This window comes from Corapipo altera, unplaced genomic scaffold (assembly GCF_003945725.1).
Source record: "Corapipo altera isolate COAL_440 unplaced genomic scaffold, ASM394572v1 23b, whole genome shotgun sequence".
In the NCBI taxonomy this organism is placed as follows: domain Eukaryota; kingdom Metazoa; phylum Chordata; class Aves; order Passeriformes; family Pipridae; genus Corapipo; species Corapipo altera.
In genome coordinates, this window is record NW_020884885.1 from 1,386,082 (window position 1) to 1,407,766 (window position 21,685).

Sequence of the window (21,685 nt, forward strand, 5' to 3'; positions counted from 1 at the left end):
TAATGACTTAGAAAGTTAGATTATGTTGTTATATGCACACTGTAGGCACCAAAATTAATAAGGCTGAGAAAACTGAAGTCAGAAGCAAATCTGTTCTGGCTGTCTTTTTTGTTCATCTTAGATACAGTTTGGTGATTCTCACAACTAACAAAAGGCATGGTGCAACACAGTTTATCAGCAGTAGTCTTCTGACCTTTTTAAGCGGTATATTAATGAAAGGAATAGTTCTTTCTGTTCCTTACCTCCTTCCCTATGTGTCTACCAACTTGCAAGCTGAATCTGTTCAGCTGGTTGATCTGGTGGAAACCTCCTCTCTCACTCTGTTTGCTACATTACTGTTAAGATCTAGGACTATGGAAACAGACTTTAGAATATCTTAACGGGATTGTTTGGTGTTGTGGTTAAATATGGGAAGCTTCAGTTTCATGAAATAAAGGAGTTGATGTAACAGTTCACCACCATCCAAAGAGGAAACTCCTTCTCTTGGCAACATGCTCTTACCCTCTGTCTTTAGCTGGTGCTGGTAGATCCTTTGGCTGATTAAATGCAGGCACCAGAGCACCACATTTTGTATCTTCTCATGAGGTAAATAAGGATCAGCAAAACAACGGCTAGCTTTCATAGTGGATGCAAGGAGGTAGGAGCTGAAAATAGGACAGAAGGAAATGAAGGCAATGTCAGGAAAAAAATGAGATCTGACTCCTGTAATAGTGAGCTGTCATATCAATTTTTGTTTGAAAGAGTAAGTCTTGAGATTTTTTTTCCTGTTAGTATGTACCAAATATTTTGAATGCTAGTGCAGCTTTGACAATGTGTCCCAGATGGAGCAGTAACCTACTTTTGATGATCGATGCAAGCCAATCTTGAACCACTATACTTAGATGTCAGAAAGGGAGAATTTGGTAGGGCTTTGACAAAGAAAGCTTTAAATGCCATAAAAAAAATTGTCAAAGTTTAGGCTCTGTTTTTACAGGTTTTGCAGAACAGTTTGGATATATATCCATTTCGATGAAGTTGATTATGTTTTGCAGAAAGAAACACTAGATGCCAAGTAGAAGTCCCTACTGCTTAATTTTGCTTGTATAATGTACTATAGAACAGCAAAAAGAGAGAATAGTCTACATTTGAAAGTGTAGGCCATGGTTCTCTTGGGGTTTATGTAGTATAATCTCAGAGCTTCTCTTTAGCTAGCTATCCTAAAATGGAATGTGACACATTCCCATCAGTAGCAGTGAAGATGTGATACGTAAATTAGCCTTTAGAAGTTACCATTTTGACAAGTGCTATTAAGTGGTGCACTTCATTCTGTTACAGTTTTCTTCTTGCTAACCTTTGCTATGGATGATGTGTATAGATCTGTTTAATCTGGGGACCTTCACCTATAAATCCTTGGAGACGGTTCCCATGTTGATACCTTGTAAACCTGTAGTTAGGTAAATGCTATCATTCCATAAGTAAATCATATTACTCTGGGAAGAGAAATTACAGCGAGAAGACGGATACAGTCCCAGGAATACGTAGTAGCTTATTTCTGTAACTGTTAATCCATCACAACCCTTCAGTTTTATTTTTATTCTATTGTGTTTAGCTGAAAAGGGAGATCTTTAATATCTCCCCAAGCTTTGTGTCATCTTCTTATCGGGACAAGCCCACGCCACGAGGGCACGGTCCCTGCACGTACCTCGGGCAGCTCCCGGCGCGGGGGAGAGGCCGTGTGTGCGCACGGAGGATGCGCGGCCGCGGAGCCGCCGCACCCGCAGAGCCGCGCTGGGAGCAGGAGGTGAGCGGGAGGTGAGCGGGAGATGAGCGGGAGGTGAGCGGGGCGCTCCGCGGTGCGGCAGGGCCCGGCCCGGCCCGGCCCGGGGGGTCCGTGGTGCCGCAGAGCTGCCCTGGGGGCCGGGTCACGGCCCAGGTGCCCGGGGGGGGCGGCACAGAAGGGCGCGGTGGTGCGGGCAGCGGAGTGGCAGCCCTGCTGCTCTGCGGATTAAAGGGAATGTTCTGTAGAAAGCGGGCTTTTTTCCTCGACACAGAGGCCGCAGAGGCTGATGAAGCGGGAGGGTTGCGAGGGGCGTGCGGTGCGGTGGGGGAGCCGCGCACAGGCGTAGCTGGGAATATTCCCAGCATCGGGGTTTTTCAGCCATTTTTGCCTCAAAGACGTTTCCAGGTGCCTTGCGTCGAGCGGCTGGAGTATTGGAGCATCTTTAACTGTCTGGAGTGGAGAAATCAGGCAGCTGTGCGTGTGTTAAGGGCACACGGGAGGGCACCAGGGGAAGTGGAGGGGTTTTTGTTTATCTAAGGGATTGGAAGTGATGCATTTTAATTATTTTCTGACGTGAGGGGAAAAGGAGGTTTGAAAAAACAAGCGTTGTAATTAAAATTCAGCCTTTCAAAGAGGACAGTAAGTGGTGCTTTGTTGTTGGTTTTGTTGTTGGCTTTGGGGGGTTTTTTTCCTAATTAAACTACACTGAGCAGCCATTTAGTGAAAGGGATTCAAGGAAACAAACCAGTTTGCTTCAGGTGGGAAAGATGATGCATATGAAGTAGGAAGCCTTTTGTTTTCAACTGCAAAAAAACCATATCTAGGTTGTTCAGAGGTCTCTCGTTATTCATTTTTCAGTCAATGCAAGAATAGAGCTTGGAAAATACAGTTCCTGCCTGAAGAGTTCTTAGTCCAGAGCTTTATAAAATAGCATAATAAACCTGGGGGGGGGGGGGGGGGAAGGGGGAAGGGGAGGGGTGTAGTGGATGACGTATTCTCATTAAATGAAAAAATGGATTCATTTTGTTTGCAGTGACTGTTAATGAATGTTATGGGCAAATACAAATCAGAAAACTGATTTCTGCAGTTTGCTACTTAATATTTCTTTTAAAAGGGAAGAACGAACCCACCCTGTTTCCCCCCCTCCTCCCCTCCCAGTTTCCACCTGGCTAGACTTTCAGCTGCCCCTAGAAGCTGTGGTAGTAAACTGTGATGTCCGGTGGTAATATCAGATGTTATTTCCACCATGTGTATAGGACTTTTTTCCCCACTATAATTTATAATCAAATTCTTTTCTTTTTCACAGGATAAAAGTGGCTACCACTATGATAACTACCTTGTTTTGCAACATGATATTTCTGCTGGCATTTGGATTGGCTTCAGCGTTTAGCCACAGCCCTAGAATGCCTGACAGGGTTACTGAAGCAGATATACAAAGGCTCCTCCATGGGGTTATGGAGCAACTGGGCATTGCCAGACCCCGTGTAGAATATCCAGCACACCAGGCTATGAATCTTGTTGGTCCACAGAACATTGAAGGTAGCTGATTTCTACTTTGACTTGTGATTAATTTATTAGTATGCTTTGGTAATAATTAATATTTTGTTTATAGATGCAGAAGGAATATCCTGAGTTTAAAATCATGGACTTCTTCACCATGTTGTTGCTTGATCTTTGTTTTAATATCATCATTCATCTTCTACCTTCATTAATGTAATGATTTTGGCAGAAATAGTGGGGTTTTTTAATGTACAGGCTTTGCAGAAAAAGTTACATTACCTTAGCAGTGTCTGAGCTCTAGTACCTCAAAACTACAGCTTTACTAAATTATGCCTGAATATTGTGCATAAATATATCACATATATGTTCTATAATAAACAAGTGTGACCTACAGAGTCCGAATCTCTTGGATTTTTATAAACATTTGCAGACCAAAAGAGATCAAGTATTTGCAGTGCCATGCAAGATAAAGGGATAAACCTTACACTGGGATTTTTCCTTCATGCTGCAGAACCCTGTAGGATTCTGCAGGATCCATTCTGGAGCACACAGGGGGAAGCCAGGGCTTGAGATGCAGGTGGGAAGGATATGGGTGCTCCTCTCCCTGCATCCGTAAGTAGCACCTCAACACTGTATTGCTGTGATGAATGCTCTGGGCTCAGCTTCATTTGTTTTGGCCAATACCTCTGATCTCACACTGTGTGAGTAAGTTTTCCTTGGAATAAGTCTTTTATAGCTATGTAAATCATCTGAAATATCTGGCTCAAATGTTAGAGTATTGTGATAGTGTTACAATGTGTTGCTATTTTAACTGTACAAACTAGCTTTTATTTTGGCATGACAGCAAAAACTTGTAGGTATGCAACTCCAAATATTATTGTTTATGTTTGAACAACATCAAAACAGAGCAGAAACTCTCATCCTTTCTCTCAGAATTAAACCAATTTGACACAGTGTACCAAGTCTCCACAGTCTGTAAGTCTATATTCTTTATTTTATTGTCATTCTGATCTACAGACTATCCTATCCAAACAGATACAATTGCTCTAATGGAGGCTAAGGAGAGGATTAAAACTGAATAGGCATTTCTACCAGATAATTGCAGACCTAACTTTATAAATTTTCTAAAGAAACTTTGATGGACATATGTTTTTCTGCAAACTTAAATGACAGAGACTAGACTTAAAGAGTATAATTTGGTCTGTGCTCTTTTCTCCTCCTTTATGAATGTTCATAAATGGAGAAATTAGGACAGACTGGTAGAGTAATTTTACTCTCCATCTTCCTCTTTCCCCTAGACTTTAAAAAAAAATCCTTAAAAAATATAAGCAAATCTGAATCTCTGGCAAATACTTAATCTCAGCTGTTTACCATTACTTTCTAATTACAATATTAGCAAAACCAAAATAGGAATCTCTTAATATTGAAAATTTTCTAGTGCCTGTGAGACTCAAATAATGCTAGTTTTTGTCATCCATACAGTCTTCCACAAACAGCAGGTTGACAATTTTTTTTTTTGTTTTACCTACTTTTCTTTTCTTGTTTTCTCTCGTTTTCTCTCGTTTGCTTGGTTTTTTGATGTAAAAAACCCCCTGTGTATATAACAGAGTGAAACTGAAAGGTGATAAATCCAGTTAATTTATCATATTTTAACACTCTCCTCTTGATCACATGAGGATGTCTCTTTTTTTCTTCAAGCATACCATGGGTATTTAACATCCTATTTCTGCAAAAGAAAAATGGTCTTGTGAGATGACTGCTATCAGTCAGTGTAGAAATAGACAAGCAAATCAGACCTTTGTAACAAATGCTGCTTTTCATGGAATGTTCTGCAGTAAGTTTTTCAGATAGTAATCACTTGTTCTTTCTTTGGTTTCTTGTGATGATATGTGTCTATTTATAGATAGATATCTCTTAAAGTATCTGATTAGAAACATCAGCCTACTGTTGGTTGCAGTTTCAAATGGTCTTTCATCGTTCCACACAGTATTTTCTCATACTGCTTTTTTTAAAAAGTACTATAATTCAGTAGATTTTCACCATGAGTTTATCTTTAAATACAGACCATGAGTTATAGGATAGTTAATCCATCAAAACTTGCATTTCATTCAATATGGGTGATTTTAACTATTACGTTGTGAAAGACTTCACAATTGAATATACCAATTACTAATCAGTTAACAAGGCTCTGTTTTGTCCTCTTTGAATATTTATTTCTGAAACCTGCATGATGGGTATGATGGGTTTGACTTTCTATTAAGTATCTACTTTGGAAACAGAACTGCTAAAATGGCATGGTAAGACATCTATTCAAAACAGTTTAGTTCTGTAAGAGATACGTAATACTTTCATATATGGTGTCTGCCTCAAAAACTGCAGTTTTTACCGTTTTCCCCACAGCCTCCCCACTACTCAATTCTTGACAGGGGTTTGACATTCCTGACCTCCCAGTGGCTCCAGTCAGCCAATATTTTCTGATCAAAAGAGAATAGAGCTGGTTTCAGGCAAGGACCTCATTCTCTGGTGAGGACTGAGCATAGGAGGCATTTGAATGAGGACTCCTATGAGTTAATGACCTATGATGGATAAATGAAGTGTAATGCTCAGTACAGTAAAAACATAGTGACTCTTCTGAATGGTGTTTTGCTTGTTTGTTTGTTTGAGGGGGGAGGAAAGGGGACACAGATGGATCTCACACACATATTTTATGATATTCAGTCACATCATGCAGAAACAGAATTCTCTCAGAGGAGAAAGCACCAATCTCTGCTCTGTTAAACAGTTCTGCGGGACTTTCTGGATGAATGTTTTTGATGGTGGTACATTCTTACAGCTTGCTTGTGTCTCAGGTACTTCTTGGTCAATGCACAAGGAGTTGAACTGAGCAGCACAAGGAACAGTGTCATGGGTTGTGATGTTTAAGCAAAAGTCCTGTGCTCTTAGCACAGGTGTTGGCTGACAGGAGTAGTAAGGAGGATTGAGAGGGAACTTTGTGGCTGATATTACTGGTGCTGTCCATGTAAGAAATCAATTTATAGTTGAGTTATAGAAAAAATAAGTACATGTGTTTTTAAATAGCACCAGTACAAGATTTCAAATTCTGAAGGATTCATCTATGGGATTTCCACAACATAGTCACACTGTTATCACTGGCTAATAATTCTGTGTGTGAGTGCTTAAAAAAATCTGTGTGATAATAGAAAGGAAAACTAAGGCAGAAGGGAAGAAAGAGGTTTCACAATTATTAGAATATGTCACAGCAAAACAAGTTTTTCATTCTAAATATCATCATGGCGAAGTGGTAATTCACTAACTAGTCTCCTGAGGCGCTGTCTTCATTAGGAATTTTTACCTGAAAGTAGTGGAGAGTAGGATTGGGTATGAAATGTTTATTATTTATGAGAAATTCTGAACTGCCAAGAGTGTTGACTTCCAGATGTTTTTCAGACTGTAGGTTTCAGTGACCAATGACACTTCAAACAGTTTAAAACCAAGTTCATCCCATGACAGCATCTTCATTATTAGTGCACTGACTGTTCTGGGGTGCATTTGTTTCTCATTTTGACTAGGTATTGCAACTCAACATTAAAAAAAAATCTTTTATCAATCAGAGCTTAATAAATTATGTTCCTGCAGAAAATTGTTTTACTGAACAAAATGCTTTTGTCAGAAATAGCCCCAGCAGCACAGACGTGCCTCAGTGGTGGTAGCTGTGAGTGCCATCAGCTTTAGCCAGGCCATGATTTCAGAAGTGCCACTGATTTTCAAAACACCAAGATTTCACCCATTATAGGTGTACACTTGCAAACAACATACTGTCAGGAAAAAATTAATTTCTGTGGCTTTGGAATTTGGAAACAAATTTTGGCTGCCATAATATAGACCATTTTATACTAGCAGCCTGATTATAATGAAATGTTTGCAAATCTGAGTGATTATTATAATAACCTTCTCCAACTGAAGTTTTATATACCACAAAAATACCATTGCTGTTAGTTCACAAGCAGATTTCCTAATTATACTCATTTTCCATCTCAGCTCTCTACATTTTTTCTGGTGTTAATCATCGTATTTTGACTTTAAAAGGCTAGAAACCAGAGGGGTAGATGTGTTGCAAGGAACTATACATGGTCATCCCCATCCTTACCCTCACCCTCCCACCACCACCAAAAAAAAAAATAAAATTTAGGACTGTATTGACTGTAGAAAGTGAAGTCACAAACTTATTCTATACCAAGGACAACTAAAAATTGGACGCTTTTCAGAAAATACATTTAGTAGCATGTGCTCTCTTTCTGAAGTGACCAGACTTGAAGTGACCAGTTTTCTTGATTGATAGAAAAAAAAAAAAGACAGTTTCTTAATTGAAATTGAAATTAATTGTTAAAATTCATAAATACATGGGGTTTTTATCTTTTCCTTTTCAGTTGTCAATTTGCCTGTTACTTCAAGTCAGGCTGCTAAAATGGGAGTAAAGTCTAGAAAATGCCTGATAAAAAGTTTAATCTACTTAGAAAGTGCTGTGAAGTTCAGAGGGATGCAGAGGCAATGTGAGCTCTCCTCTGTTAATTAAGTGGAATAGGACAAATATATCACAGAAATGGGAATTTGCTGTCTGATTCCCTATGCTTGTGTACCATAGCCAGCAGTTGGTGCATAGCATGTTAGCATGGCAGAAGCCAGACATATCCTACAGGATGAGTGAAAATGTTTTAGATACCTGAAGGTGGTATCTTAGGATCAGCTGCTTTTGCTGGTCACTTGAGTTTCTTTCTGTACACCCTCTGATTCCTAAAACTAATAAACTCATATTAACTACTCTAATTTCTCTAATAATATTCCCTCTCCTTGTTCATTCATCTTTTCAGAAAGCTATGTTGGAGTCACTCAGCAGTGTCTATAAAAAGAGGGGAAAACATAGAAAGGCAAAATAAGAATTTTTAATGAGTAGCTGTGTTTTAGTAGTTACTGTTTAGCTTTGTCACTAAAATACTATACAAGCCCTACTGGGCTATATTCAAACTTTCTACAGATAAGAAGACAGCTGTGTCTGTGTTAAAAGAGAACAATAGAATAAAATAAAGAAATGCATTCAACATTCAAAAACATAGAAGTTAATTTTTGTGCTTGGCAGGAATTTTCCGAAGTAAGAGACTACTTTTTTTCTTTCCTTGCATGCTTACATGTTTGTACCAATATTTAAAGGGACTTGATATTGTTTATTTATTTATTTGTTTGTTTTCCTGAGGAGTGGAAGGGATTACATATATAATACAAATTTCAGGACTACTATACCATGCATAGCAGAACAATAAAAATCTCAAACACACGGGGGCACCACTAGTTCAACTCGGGCAGTTTATAGCACTTTAAATTCGTAATGGGAAATGTGAAGTCTTATTTTCATTTTGCAAATATAATTGTCTACTGTAAATTCAATACCCCAGAAAGCCTCTTGTGTGGTTGGTTTGTTTGTGTTTGATTTGGTTGTTTTGTTTTTATTTCTTAAGCACTTCAAATGAAGTGATTGTTGGTAAAGGTGCTGATGTGACAGCCTAGAGTCTGAAGTTTTCTATCTCCAGAAGAGGCATAATGTTTTCAACCTCAGTGACAACATTAAATGAGATCTCCTAAATCCTGATCGTTTGTAGGCATAAGAAAATATGAAAAATATGATGCCTCTTAGGGTGGCTTTTGACTCTCCTGATGAGACTGCTTGTAGCTACTGAGAAAAGACTGGGGTTTGTTTGATTATTTTGAAAGGAAATAAATACCTGTTTATTGCTTCAGAAAAATGTTACTGTTTCCCTGATTGAGATGATAAGAGAGTCTGGAACATTTTGCAAATATTTCTACTAACAACTGGTAGTTAATGACTCGTCAGCACAGACTCTGTACAAATAGCACTTTGCATGGAACCTACTGTCTGCAAAATTATGCAGATTACTCATGCATGTTAATAATGTGTGTTTTGTTTACATTTTACTAATAAGAAAACTTAAGTGCTGTATAACTTTACTGTCTGTCCTGTATCATACCTGCAAGACTACTACTTGTTTCCTACAAGGACAGTAAAATATTTGTATTAGAAAGTTGCAAAAACTTTTGCTGATGAATGCATTTGGTAAAACCAGTGCAGAAATGCGCTTTGCACTCATTCACTTTTGGGCTAATGTGTCCTATTCTTATACCCGAATATATTTGGACTTCCTCAGGTGACTGGAAGTCAGTGGTTATTGTATGATATCTGGGGGTCAGCAAACATGGCAGTGTGATGTCTGTGTCCTCTTTGCTCTAGTTTACATCCTCCGTGCCAGCCTCCAGGGATAGCAGTGGAGTCCTGGGGCTGGCCATGCAGCTGAGCTGGGCAGACCTCCCACAGCCTGCCCTGCTGATTCAGGGCTGCTTTGTTAGTGCAAAGAGACCACACAATCATTTGGTATTGGGGTTGTTATACCTGTTCGACAGAGAAAGTCTTGCTGCAGTTAAGACATAAAGTTGTATTCACATTGGGACTGCTTTTGCACACGTGATTTTAATCAAGCACTGTGTTATGGGCCTGGTATTTAACAAACAAAATCAAACCCCAGCATCACTCTACTAGTCTCTGCTTTCAGGTTTTGTTTGTTGTTTTTGGTTTTTTGGTTGTTTTTTTTTTTTTTTTTCAAATTACTCAAATAGCCCAAGAAATATTGTTTCAAAATTTAACATGGACATCTCAAGTTTGTAACATAAAATGAAAGTGGTAAAGCTAATTTTTTATATATTAATATGGTAGATATCTAGATTTGTATTTTCTTTGTATTTTATTCTGCAAATTGTATTATTAAACATAACCAGAATTTGAGTATCAGGCAGTGGTGGTGCATGTTGAAAGAGAGGTACTTTAGAATTCTAATTTCTGAATTTAAAAGCAAATGACAGTGACAGATGGCAGTGCTAGATGACATCAGTGGTGCTTATTGTGGATTTTCTTTATCTGAGTGAGTGATATGGCACAGGTCTATAAAGAAATTGCACATAAAATGTTTATACCTCTAACTCCACAAATGGGAAAATAATGAGGTGGTATGACTTTACTTTTATTAAAGAAAAGTCTTTGAAAATTTGGCCCATAATATCCTTGATTCCATATGAATTTATTAGCCATGACAAGCAGTGAATAATAAGAAAGCCAAGTTGATGTCTGTGTTGCTATGTGGAGGTCATACCATGTTACCTCAATGTTTTTCACAACCTTCCCTCTTGAGGAGCAAGAGCAGGATCCAGTGAAGGCAGTAAGTATTACCACTGTGGACTCTGCCACTTCTCAATTTTGGGAACTGCCCTTCCTCTATGCCCTTGAGGAGGGGTGCAGGCACTATTCCTGTGTTCTCAGTGTGGCTGGGGAGATGTAGGGAAAATTCTCGAAACTACTGTTTTCATCAGAGAAGTCAGTCAATGGGGAACACAAGAAGAAAAGTTTCTCTCTAAATCTCCATTATTTGCCTGTGGGTCTGACTAAGGGACCTATTTAGATTTGAGGCTTTGAAACCTTTTCTTGAAACAACATTGTCTTCTGGTGACTGCAGAAGAGTCTGCAGGTGTCACATGTCTCTTCTGAGGAACCAAGAAGATGAAGAGGCTCCAACTCCTAAAACCTCATACTAACCAATGTTATGTGGTACAGACTACTGCTACTGTTCATGAAGTCATCTTTAAAAGACTCCATCAAAGGAGAAAGCTGTTTGAGATGGGACTCTTTCAGGAAAGAAAGAGGGCAAGTCTGTAGGGATTCAGAATTAAGTAGAATCTCCAGTACCTTAAGGTAATTAATCAATTAGAATGGGATTTGTAGCCCATACAATTACTTTTTTTTGTACATGTTACTAGAGGAAAAAAAATCCAATAAGAGAGATTAGAAACTTGACAAGAAGAGGAAATATGACAGCTTCTATATTGTCTTATCCTTTATAGTAATTATGTTTTCTAGAGTTGGCAGATAGTATATAGAAATTTAATACAAAACAGTAAAATTTCATCTACCAATCACTTATGGTCCCAAAGAATTTAAAAAATCTACCAGTAAAGATTGGCCAAATTATGATAAGCTTTTGTTTTTAATGATTTTTTTTCCCTACTTGTCTTTCACATAGCTAAAATGTTTCTAACTAATGACACAGCATGAGGAACAAACGAGGAGCTTGAAGCTTTGGCTCAGTCCCAGAGATTTGATATCTTTGGCATGAGTGAAACCTGGTGGGTTGATGAGACCTTTGACTGGAGTGCCCTGTTGGACAGTTACAGGCTCTTCAGTAGGGATAGGCAGGACAGAAAAGGTGGAGGGGTGCCACTGTATGTAATAGAAGGGATAGAATGTATGGAGCTCACAGCTGGCAATGGCACAGTTGAGAGCTTCTGGGTAAAAATCAAGTCAAACAAATAGTGTGGATGTCATTGTGGGAGTCTGCTATAGACCTCCCAGCCAGGACAATGATGTCAACAAATTAATCTTTGAGGAACTAAGGGACACTCCCTAGTCAACTACCCTTGTCCTCCTGGAGACTTCAACTTGCCAGAAATCGACTGTGAGCACCACACAGCTGGTACAACCTGGGCCAGAAGATTCCTAATAAACCTGGATGGCAACTTTATGGAACAGATCCTGAGGGAACCGACTCAAAAAAATGTCCTCCCTGATCTGCTGCTTGTCAACAGAGTGGATCTTGTGAGCAAAGTGGAGACTGGTGGCTGTTTTGACCACAGCGACCACGGAGTGATTGAGTTTAAAATCTCTGTTGAGAGGAGGAAAAGTGCCAGCAAAACCTCAACTGTGGACATGAAGAGAGAAGAGACTTCAGGCTGCTCAGGGAATTTGTAAGTAAAGTACCCTGGAAAGTGTTTTTACAGGTGCTGGGGTCCCTCAGTGCTGGTCACTTTTTAAACATCACCACCTAAGGGCACAAGAGCAGGCAATTCCCAAATGTCAGAAGACAAGCAGGCTAGGCAGAAGGCTGGCTTGGCTGAGCAGGAATCTTCTCTTGGAAATAAGGCAAAAAAAAAAAAAAGAATGTATGCCCAGTGGAAGCAAGGTCAAGTGACATGGGAAGAATTCAGAGATGCTGCTTGCCGCTGTAGGGAGAAAATTGGTGTGGTCAAAGTTCAGCTGGAGCTGAAGCTGCCAGAAATGTGGAGGACAATAAAAAGAGTTTTTTCAAATGCATTAGTGACAATAGGCAGTGTAGAAATATCATCAGCCCCTTACAGGATGAGGATGTTCACCTCACAAATGGGGACAGAGACAGGGCAGAGGAGTTTAATACTTTCTTTGCCTCTATCTTCAACATGGATTATGGACCAAGGGGATCTCAGTGCTCTGAGCTAGAGGACCATGACTGTGAAAATGATCAACTCCCAGTTGACCCTGAAATTTTGCAGGATCTGCTGTTCCAGCTGGATCCTTATGAATCTCTGGGGCCTGATGGGATTCAACCAAGAATCCTCAAGGAGCTGCTGATTTCATTGCAAAACCTCTCTCGATAATTTTTGAGCAGTCTTGGGAATCCAGAGAGATCCCACCTGACTGGAAGCTGGCAAATGTTGTCTGAATTTTCAAGAAGGGCAAGGAAGAGGACCCTGGAAACTTCAGTGCCTGGTAAAGTTATGGAGAAGATTATTCTGGGATTAAAAAACACCTGAAAGTCATCGGTCATAGCCAGCATGGCTTCAGGAGAGGAAAGTCCTGCTTATCCAGCCTGATTTCCTTATATGACAAAGTAACCCACCTAGCTGATCAAGGGAAGCCAGCTGATGTAATCTTTTTGGATTTCAGTAGAGCTTTCAATACTGGATCCTTCTAGACAAAATGTCCAGCTCACAGCTCGATAAACACATCATATGGTAGGTGAGCAGTTGGTTCATGGGTCGAGCACAAAGGCTACTAGTGAATGGAGTGACATCAGACTGGTGACCTGTCACTAGTGGTGTTCTGCAGGGCTCCATCTTACCTTCAACATCTTCATCTTCAACATCTTCATAAATGATTCGGACACAGAACAGGAAGGGATACTAAGCAAGTTTGCAGATGGCTCAAAACTGGGAGGAGCTGTTGACTCCCTCGAAGGCAAGGGATACCTTAACAAATTAAAGGACTGGGCAATCCCCAACCATATGAAGTTCAACAAGGGGAAGCACTGGATTCTGCACCTGGGATGGGGCAACCCTGGATGTACATACAGACTGGGGAATGAGATGCTGGAAAGCAGTACCACAGAAAGGCACCTGGGCGGTCCTGGTCAATGGCAAGTTGAATATGAGTCAGCAGTGCCCTGGCAGCCAGGAGGGCCAACCCTGTCCTGGGGGGCATCAGGCAAAGCATCGGCAGCCCGTCGATGGAGGGGATTGTCCCGCTCTGCTCTGCACTGGGGTGGCCTCACCTTGAATATTGTGTGCAGTTTTGGGCACCACAATGTAGGAAAGATATTAAGCTCTTACAGAGTGTCCAAAGCAGGGCAACGAGGATGGTGAGGGGCCTTGAGGGGAAGTCAGATGAGGAGCAGCTGGAGTCACTTGGTCTGTTCAGCCTGGAGAAGAGGAGACTGAGGGGAGACCTCATTGCAGTCTACAACTTCCTTGTGAAGGGAAGAGGAGGGGCAGACACTGATCTCTTCCTTGTGTTGACCAGTGACAGGACCTGAAGGAATGTCCTGAATGTCGGGGAAGGTTTAGGATGGGTATTAGAAAAAAGTTATTCACCCAGAGGGTGGTTGGGCACTGGAACAGGCTCCCCAGGGCAGTGGTCACAGCACCAAGGCTGACAGAGTTCAAGAAGCATTTGGATGATACTCTCGGGCACGGGGTGTGACTCTTGGGAGTGTGCAGGGCCAGGAGTTGGACTTGATGGTCCTTCTGAGTCCCTCCCAACTTAGCATATTTTGTGATTCTGTGATATGTAAATAAATCCTTGAGCATGCTAGGATTTATAACTTTTTTTAATTGTTCTCAAAATCAGCTGCATTTCCCATACTCCCATCTGAATTTTAAATTAACTTGCAGTAAGAAAATACTTCTAAATTTACTTGTTTCTATGAAAAGATATTTTAGAAGTCTAGACAAAGAAGAAACTCTTACTCTTCTTGATTGTGGTGTTATCCATGGGCGATAGGATCTTTGGCACGCTCCAAAGGTTTCTAGAGATATTTTCTCTGTGCTTGTCATAGTGTGTGCTCTCTCAGTTGCAGGGATGAATGAGAAGAGGAATGTTCTCAGCTGATAAACAGGAACCAGAAGCTGGTTCCTCCCCTTTGGATGCTTTAGTACATGAAGTGAGCTGATCTGAGTCCCTTTTGCAGCACCAAAGTGCAGTGTTCAGTCTGATCTTACCTGTCAGGGCTCTTCATTTCACTGCTCTCTCTTGCATCTTTCTTGTGTACCAATGCTTTTATCCAAGTGCAAATGAACCTCACCTTGACTCCAGTGGTGTTGGCAGAGCTTTTGAATAGAAAGGCCTCTGCTTTTGGAGTTGTGAGGTTATACCAAAGCAGAGACTGGAGAGCCTTGTGGCTCCGCACTGGGAATGCTTACAATGAGGCTATTTGGGGCAGTTAGAAAATCTGCCCTGGTAGCAGCTGCCAGACAGGCATGGGAAAGTTTTAAACATATCTGCTAAAGAACCAGCTGGGACTTTGAGTCATCGGCATGGAAGAGAGAATTGAATGAGTATGAATGGGGCAATGAACAGGAAAATTTTCTGAAGTTCAGTGGAGCAGTAGAGAGAAAACATGGTCCTGTTCTGGATGATTCTGGTGCATCCATGCTTCACATTACAGGAGTGAAAGGAGGATTTTTCCATGAGTGTGTTGACACTGGTGGAGCATTCAGACTTCTCGTGCAGCTGGTGTCAGTGCCAGTGAATAAAGCATTACAATCTTTCATTGGCACATTTACATTCATAGAATTGAAATACTGTCCCATCCATCGTGGGATAGAGGAGGTCACTATTTTCCAGTAGTTGCTCTGTTTCCCTGAGCCGTGCACTGCACATGTGGTCACCAGCGAGGTTGTGCTGTGGCAATGACAGGAGTGTGCTATTTGCTGGATGTGCTTTCCCTCACTCTGTTGATGCGGGGTCGCTGGAAGTCAGAGCAGCAGAGGGGCCCATGGCTGTGTGCTGCAGGTTGCACTGTTTGTAAAAAGGGTAAGCTTGTCCACACAGTGAAGTGTGAAAGCTTCTGCTGAGACTGAAGGGCAAGTAAATATAGTCCATTAGAGGACTGTTCAACCAAGGCAGGCTTAAGAGATTGCTTTTTTCACTTTGTCAGCAAGTGAGCTGCTGGATTTTTTTTATTGTGTATACAATTTGAATAATGACATATAAGCTACTGTTATAAATTTATTGTGAGGGGCATGGGCATTACTTTGGTCCTAACCATTTCACAATAAAAGCCTTTCATATCTTAAATATTTGTACTGTTTGTAATTAAAATATGGGATAAAATTGAATTGTTCACTGAAAGCAAGATGAGTAGTTGTATGGTGTGTGTGCTTAAGGCTTTGGAAAACACATTGAAAGGAATTTGTCCCTCTGCAGAGAAAAAGAAAATTAGTCTTCATAGTTTCAAGAAACTTGGTGTCATTAAGAAGAAGACAAGCTGACTCTGGAATCTGGGATGCCTGAGCATGTATAGCTGTAGTGTTTTTGGGTTTCCTGAGGCATGCTCTTGAATGGTTAAGGAAGTTGGCTAGGTCTGTATTTTTCCGTTCTTTGTTCTCTATGCTTTTTCTCCTTCCCTATTCTCTTATTTAGCAGCTTCTGTGGAATAGTCACAATGTGTTAATTTATATTTTTTTTTCAGTGCTTCTCATTTCCTGTGCTTAATCAATCTCAGTACATAGAACAAATAGTCCAGATTAACAAAAGATTTTGCAAAGTAGCGAAGATGGTATTGCATCTCTGATGGTATTGCATCTCTGATTAATAATCTGTTTGCTCCCTCAGAAATCTGAGGCAAATAGGATAAGGTATACCAGGCTTCTCTTGCAGCTCATATTTGCTTGGAGTTAGGTCAAGATCATAAGAGGTGCAGTTTTCTCAGGGAGAATACTCCTCTCTGCACCTGGGAGGGGCTTGGACACTAAGACTAGGGCATCTAGTATGACTCTCTAAAGTAAGAGGCTTTAATTTTGTATCTCCTTGTTAAGATTGACCAAATTACCTCTTTTCTGAATTTGTAAGTGGGGTAACCCTATCTTCACTGTTAGGTGGGAAATGGTTTCAATCAGACTAAAAGAGAAATTCGTCCCATTATTTCTCTTTAAATGTTCTGCAATCATTTTACACTTTTGAAAATCCATTCTCATTGACTTTCTTGAACTGACTCTTCTGGGGGACAGCATTGCCTGTTTGTATTTGATGTGGAGGATTGCTCTCAACAGCAGATTTGTTTCAGCTGTGCTTTATGCTACCAACAGACAGGTGCCAGTAGCTAGAACTTCAGCAGACTAACAGCATTTCCATCGGATATGTTTGGTCAGGGGAATATTCAATACTTGCAAGAAACTAGTTGCTTGTTGTGTTTCTTTTCCTTTTATTTTTTTTCTTTTTCCCTCCAAGAATTGAGTGGTTGGTTGTATGGGTGGGAGACCCATACAGACAGTATAGCCCCTGCAAAGAAATGAGCTGAAATGTATGCACTTCAAATTTTTAATCATTCCAAGTATCTCTAATTGAGATGATACCAGCAGTTGATGAGGTAATTAAATACTTTTCCAGAATTATAAGAAAGGTGAGGCATTGTTCCAGTTTTGTTTTCCACCCAGCAACAGTTCCAGACCAGTGCCAGCTGATAACATATATGCATATATTTTAAGTGGAATCCAAAGCTTACTTAAGACAATACTGATCTCATCCCAAGAGACTTAAGCTTCTAATTTATCCTGTAGGAATGTAAAATACCTACATACTCACACAGAAATCCCACATGTGAAAGGAAGCTGATTATTTTGGAGGGATTTTTTTTCTGCTAGAATGTGACACAGAAAAGCCTGTTCATATGAGGAGTAAGGAGAGATGGGAAAAATACCTAGCCCATCCTTTCTCAATACAAGAGTGTTTGTCTGTACTATTCTGGATTTTTGCTAGTCTAGGTTTGAATAATTAACAATGGTATCTCTCATGGTTTCTTTGGATAGGAAATTATGAAAAGTTCCTCAATATTTAGTTGTCTTGTCTTTTTCTTTCAGTCTCTCCCTGAAGGTTCAAGAGACCAGTCTTGTGCTATTTTTGCAGCTGACTGTATATGTTTGTATCGCAATATTTTGACTTGGTAGCTGCAGTGTATTTAATCCTAATAAGTTTCTTCAAATCAGTAATGTTATAATACCAAAACTAACGCAGCTTGAGAGTTACTGTGCATAATACCCCTATTTGGTATATCCATAGCATTTAATTTTTATTATTGTAGTCTTTGCTGAGTGCACTATTTATCAAAGATTATAAGGAATGAGTTTTGCTGATGCTATTAAATCACTCAAGTGTGCTAAATTATGGCACCAGAGCAGGTGCTATTATCTCCAGCTCTTCTGGAAAGAAAGGAAAGGAAAAACCCTGAAATGATCCTGGACATTTATACCTAAAGGAAACAATTCTTTTTATTAATATAAAAAGATTGGTTTGTACTCACTCAAGGGAATTCTTGGCAGTCGGTTTAAACTTACATGTATATATAGCACACTGGAGCCTGCTGAGTACCTCTGTTTTCTTTATGGATGGAGCTTTGGTGCCAAGAGGTCTGCACCACATGCAAGCATAGATAGGCTTCTATCTGATGGATTGTCCCATAGTGGACCACATTGTATACAGGATGTTCAAACACGTATTGATTATGCGGGTCTGTAGTTTACAGCAGAATCATAAACTGATGCTTTTAAGTACATATATGTAATCAATCTTTATGTGAAGGAAATCAGTACAAAAGAGAAATGTTATGCTATACATTAGACATTATATTAAATTAAATTAGGTTGCATGTATGTTATACACTTTTTAACTTTATCACCATAACATTATTGTGTTCCAAGCATCATCTTTGTGGGGACTATGGACTGTAAATGTATAATAAAGTGCACAGTGTGTATAATGCTATTCTGCTTTTAGTGCTGTGTCTCATGGTTAGCTCCAAATGAAAGTCCCATATAACAGAGATGTAAATTTTTTATAGGGGTACTTTTATGTTTGTTGCATATCTGTAAAACTTTTCTGCAACACTGTATTACAGAGTAAGAGACTTGTACTTAAGGGGGAAAATTAGCACACTGATTAGATTTTAGACGGTTGTGAAAATAAAATAGAAATATATAGGCTTATAGACTAACTTGTTTCTGGTAGCAGACGTCCAACTGATTATTTACCAAATATAGACAGTTTGGCTCAACTACCACTTTTAAATGGAAAAATGAATACAAAATTCGTGTTTTGTATTTGACTGCCTTATGTTTGCCATTTTTGCAAGTGATTATATTAGCTTACAATGTTTAGCTGTATAAAAGATGATTTAGGCTGGTCATGTTTATTTGTAATTTGGGACAGGAGTACTTGCATGATTCCTTTGGAGCAGCTTTCATGTTCAGAGGCTTTATTCCTGTCTTCTGGATCTATGAAAAATATATGAATTGAAAATAAGACTATTTGGTGATAATATGGTGATTATGCTATTTACTCAAACAGTTATGTCCACATTCACGCTTTAACTCATATTTTCCAATTGGTCAAATTCCTTCTCTCATTCATTGTTAGTGGAATTTATATGTTGACTGTATGTTGTTAGCCCTCTTTATATAGGGTTTTAAAGAAATATTGTGCTGCTGTCACACAACCATCTCAGTTGCTGGAGAGTGTGTGGTGGCTGTCTTATGTCAGGGAAAAAGAACATGCTTGAAACTAACTTTTTATTTGTCTGAAATTCAAAAGAATAGCATAAAACTGCATTTAGAAAACTCCACAAGCTGCTGGGGTTTAGCCTGTGGATACATTTGGTCAACAAAGCGTGCAGAAAAGATCTGGGGCAGATAAATATTTGTAGAGAGGCATATAGAGAGAGTGGCCTGAGCTTGTTTCCCAGATCTTTAGTGAAAGACCCTACTTGTCAAAGGCAAGGCACTCAGCTGAGATGTGTGGAAGAAGGCCATAGCAAACCACTTCTGTGTGCATTTACCCAAGAACAGTGGGCCCATCATTGTGTCCTCTGCCACTGAGTTATAAAACCTGCTGCACACTGCTGTTGTAACCCTGCAGTGATGGTGATCTCAGTCCCACAGGGCAAATATAAAAGCCTGCCTCTAGAACTGATCTATTAAGTAAAGGTGTAGAAGTCGCTGAATGTGATGTTTTGTACTAAATTGACTACTGTGTACGTATACATGCACAAGAATTCCCATCAACAACAGGGACTCTTCATCACTTTTCACCATTACTGCAGGAAATAGAAGTTTACATTTAAGAATTGATTTGAATTAAAAATAATTTTTCGAGGTGTATACAACCAAATTTGCTAAAATAGTCTGGGTCCCCAAGGACCTTAACGCCCTAAGTCTCCTTGAGACTTAATTTATTAATGTATTTCTAGGCTGTGCAGAAAGTGTTATTTTTTTCTACAGTGTCATTAACTTTGTCTTCTTGCTGATGCTGTCTTGGCATATCTTCTTTATTAGTTTCTACAGTGAACAGTATCAGTGACTGGAGATGATTGTGCAGCAAATGTATCAAGTTTCATTATTGTCTCCTGTTCGTTTTTCTTTGCATTTTTTTTGCCTAAAACTTTCGTTGTTAAAGAAAAAAACAACCCTAAGAATAATAATATGTAGCTGATTTTGTTTCCTAGTTTCATTTTTCATTATCTAAGTTACTGGATTTAGGTCACATGGTTACATTTCTAAAAGAGATGCTTAAAATCTAAACTTGGATCTGTCTCTAAAACAATTACATATAAGAGAGAGATACATATATTTTAAATAGAAGTCTGGATTACTTGAAACAGCTAAAGCACTTACACTTTTAATCTTGTAAAAAGACAGTGTGTACAAATTGTCTTTGCTAGGTGGTGCACATGAGGGTCTCCAGCACTTGGGTCCTTATGGCAATATCCCAAACATTGTGGCTGAGCTGACAGGTGATAATGTACCAAAGGATTTCAGTGAAGATCAAGGCTATCCTGACCCTCCCAATCCCTGTCCTATTGGAAAAACAGGTAATTTGTCTGTAGCCTTTGTACCTCTGTCTTCGCTCTACATCTTCCAGTCTTTCAGCGCTGTATGACACTTAAATCAGCAATGAGTGTTTTCTTTCATCCTCTACCCCAGGAGTATAACTGTGCAGCAACTGGGTGTTTTAGATGAGCTTTTTTTTTTTTTTTTTTTAATATGTACACCTTCTGTATTGCTGTATGTCTGCTGGAGAAGGTCATGTGGAAAAAATGGTATTGACCTCAGAGTAGAAGATAGTGAGATTTATGATAGCATCTTGTTCCCAAGGGACTTCATTTTCAGGCTGGCCCCTGAAAAAAAGTTATCATTCTGTACAGTCCGTTATTTTAGAGACTTTCATTGTGCCAAGAGGAATGAAACTGTCTGCCCTGATCTCCAACCCAGACCATGAGTCAATATTTAAGATACCTTGGCTCCAGTCCATGTGTCTTTATAGCTCACTGAGGGTGCCTGTCTGCCAAGAAACGGAGAACTATGTGGATGTACCCCAAGATGTTGCATGCAGGCTCAGTCTGGCAGAGGAGCAGTGCAGCCTCTGAGTGCCAGAGAGGTGCCCCAGACAGCCAGTGTGTCCCTCAGCTCGCAATTGCACATGTACCGAGCCCTGCAGGTGGCTAGTGCTGAAGGATCACTAAAGCAGCACTGCATGTGCATAATATAGACATACTCTAAGAGAATTGATCTTTTTCCTGTTATTTGAGCCAAGGAATGACTTCCAGTACTGAAAGTAGTAGTAAAACACTCATTGGCTGCCTTGGGAGCTCAAACTGGGAATGAACACTCTATTTTTCTCTCATTTTTTATTTGTGAGCTAAGATATCCTTTAAAAATGTTTTCTGTTTAGTCTTCTTTTATGTTATTTGGATAATGCAGAACAGTTGTTTGTATTCTTGTTTAAAAATGTTCTAACTAGCTTAGAATTCATAAAAAAATAATATTTGTCATGAAAAGTTTTGTGAAGTATTTTTACATTTCATTCAAAAATTTGACAAAATTTCAAATAGCCCTTCCTTACTGTTTTCTATTACAACCCATTTGGTGGTGATGCCTACATCTCTTCTGAAATAATACCTCTTCTTCTAATTTTTTCATTATAACTGTTTGACAGGTTGCAAATGATGGGTTTAGGTTTTCTCACACACACAAGCACACACACAGACTTTCTATCTGCTGTGCTTGCCCGTTAGA

General features: G+C 39.6%; 1 protein-coding gene across 4 annotated transcripts in view; it reads left to right on the forward strand.

The window, feature by feature from the left end:
• The first annotated feature begins 1,658 nt into the window (after nucleotides 1-1,658).
• Nucleotides 1,659-21,685, forward strand: part of SCG5 (secretogranin V) — a 33,853-nt gene continuing 13,826 nt past the window's right edge. Inside the window, exons 1-3 of one of the 4 annotated variants that reach the window (XM_027642361.1) lie at nucleotides 1,659-1,780; nucleotides 3,066-3,298; nucleotides 20,332-20,481. In XM_027642361.1, the coding sequence (XP_027498162.1) occupies nucleotides 3,085-3,298; nucleotides 20,332-20,481 (364 nt within the window). In that variant the 5' untranslated portion in view covers nucleotides 1,659-1,780; nucleotides 3,066-3,084. Of the gene's footprint in view, nucleotides 1,781-2,089; nucleotides 2,406-3,065; nucleotides 3,299-20,331; nucleotides 20,482-21,685 lie in introns of those variants that run through there. The other 3 variants (XM_027642359.1, XM_027642358.1, XM_027642360.1) reach the window with 3 other exon arrangements.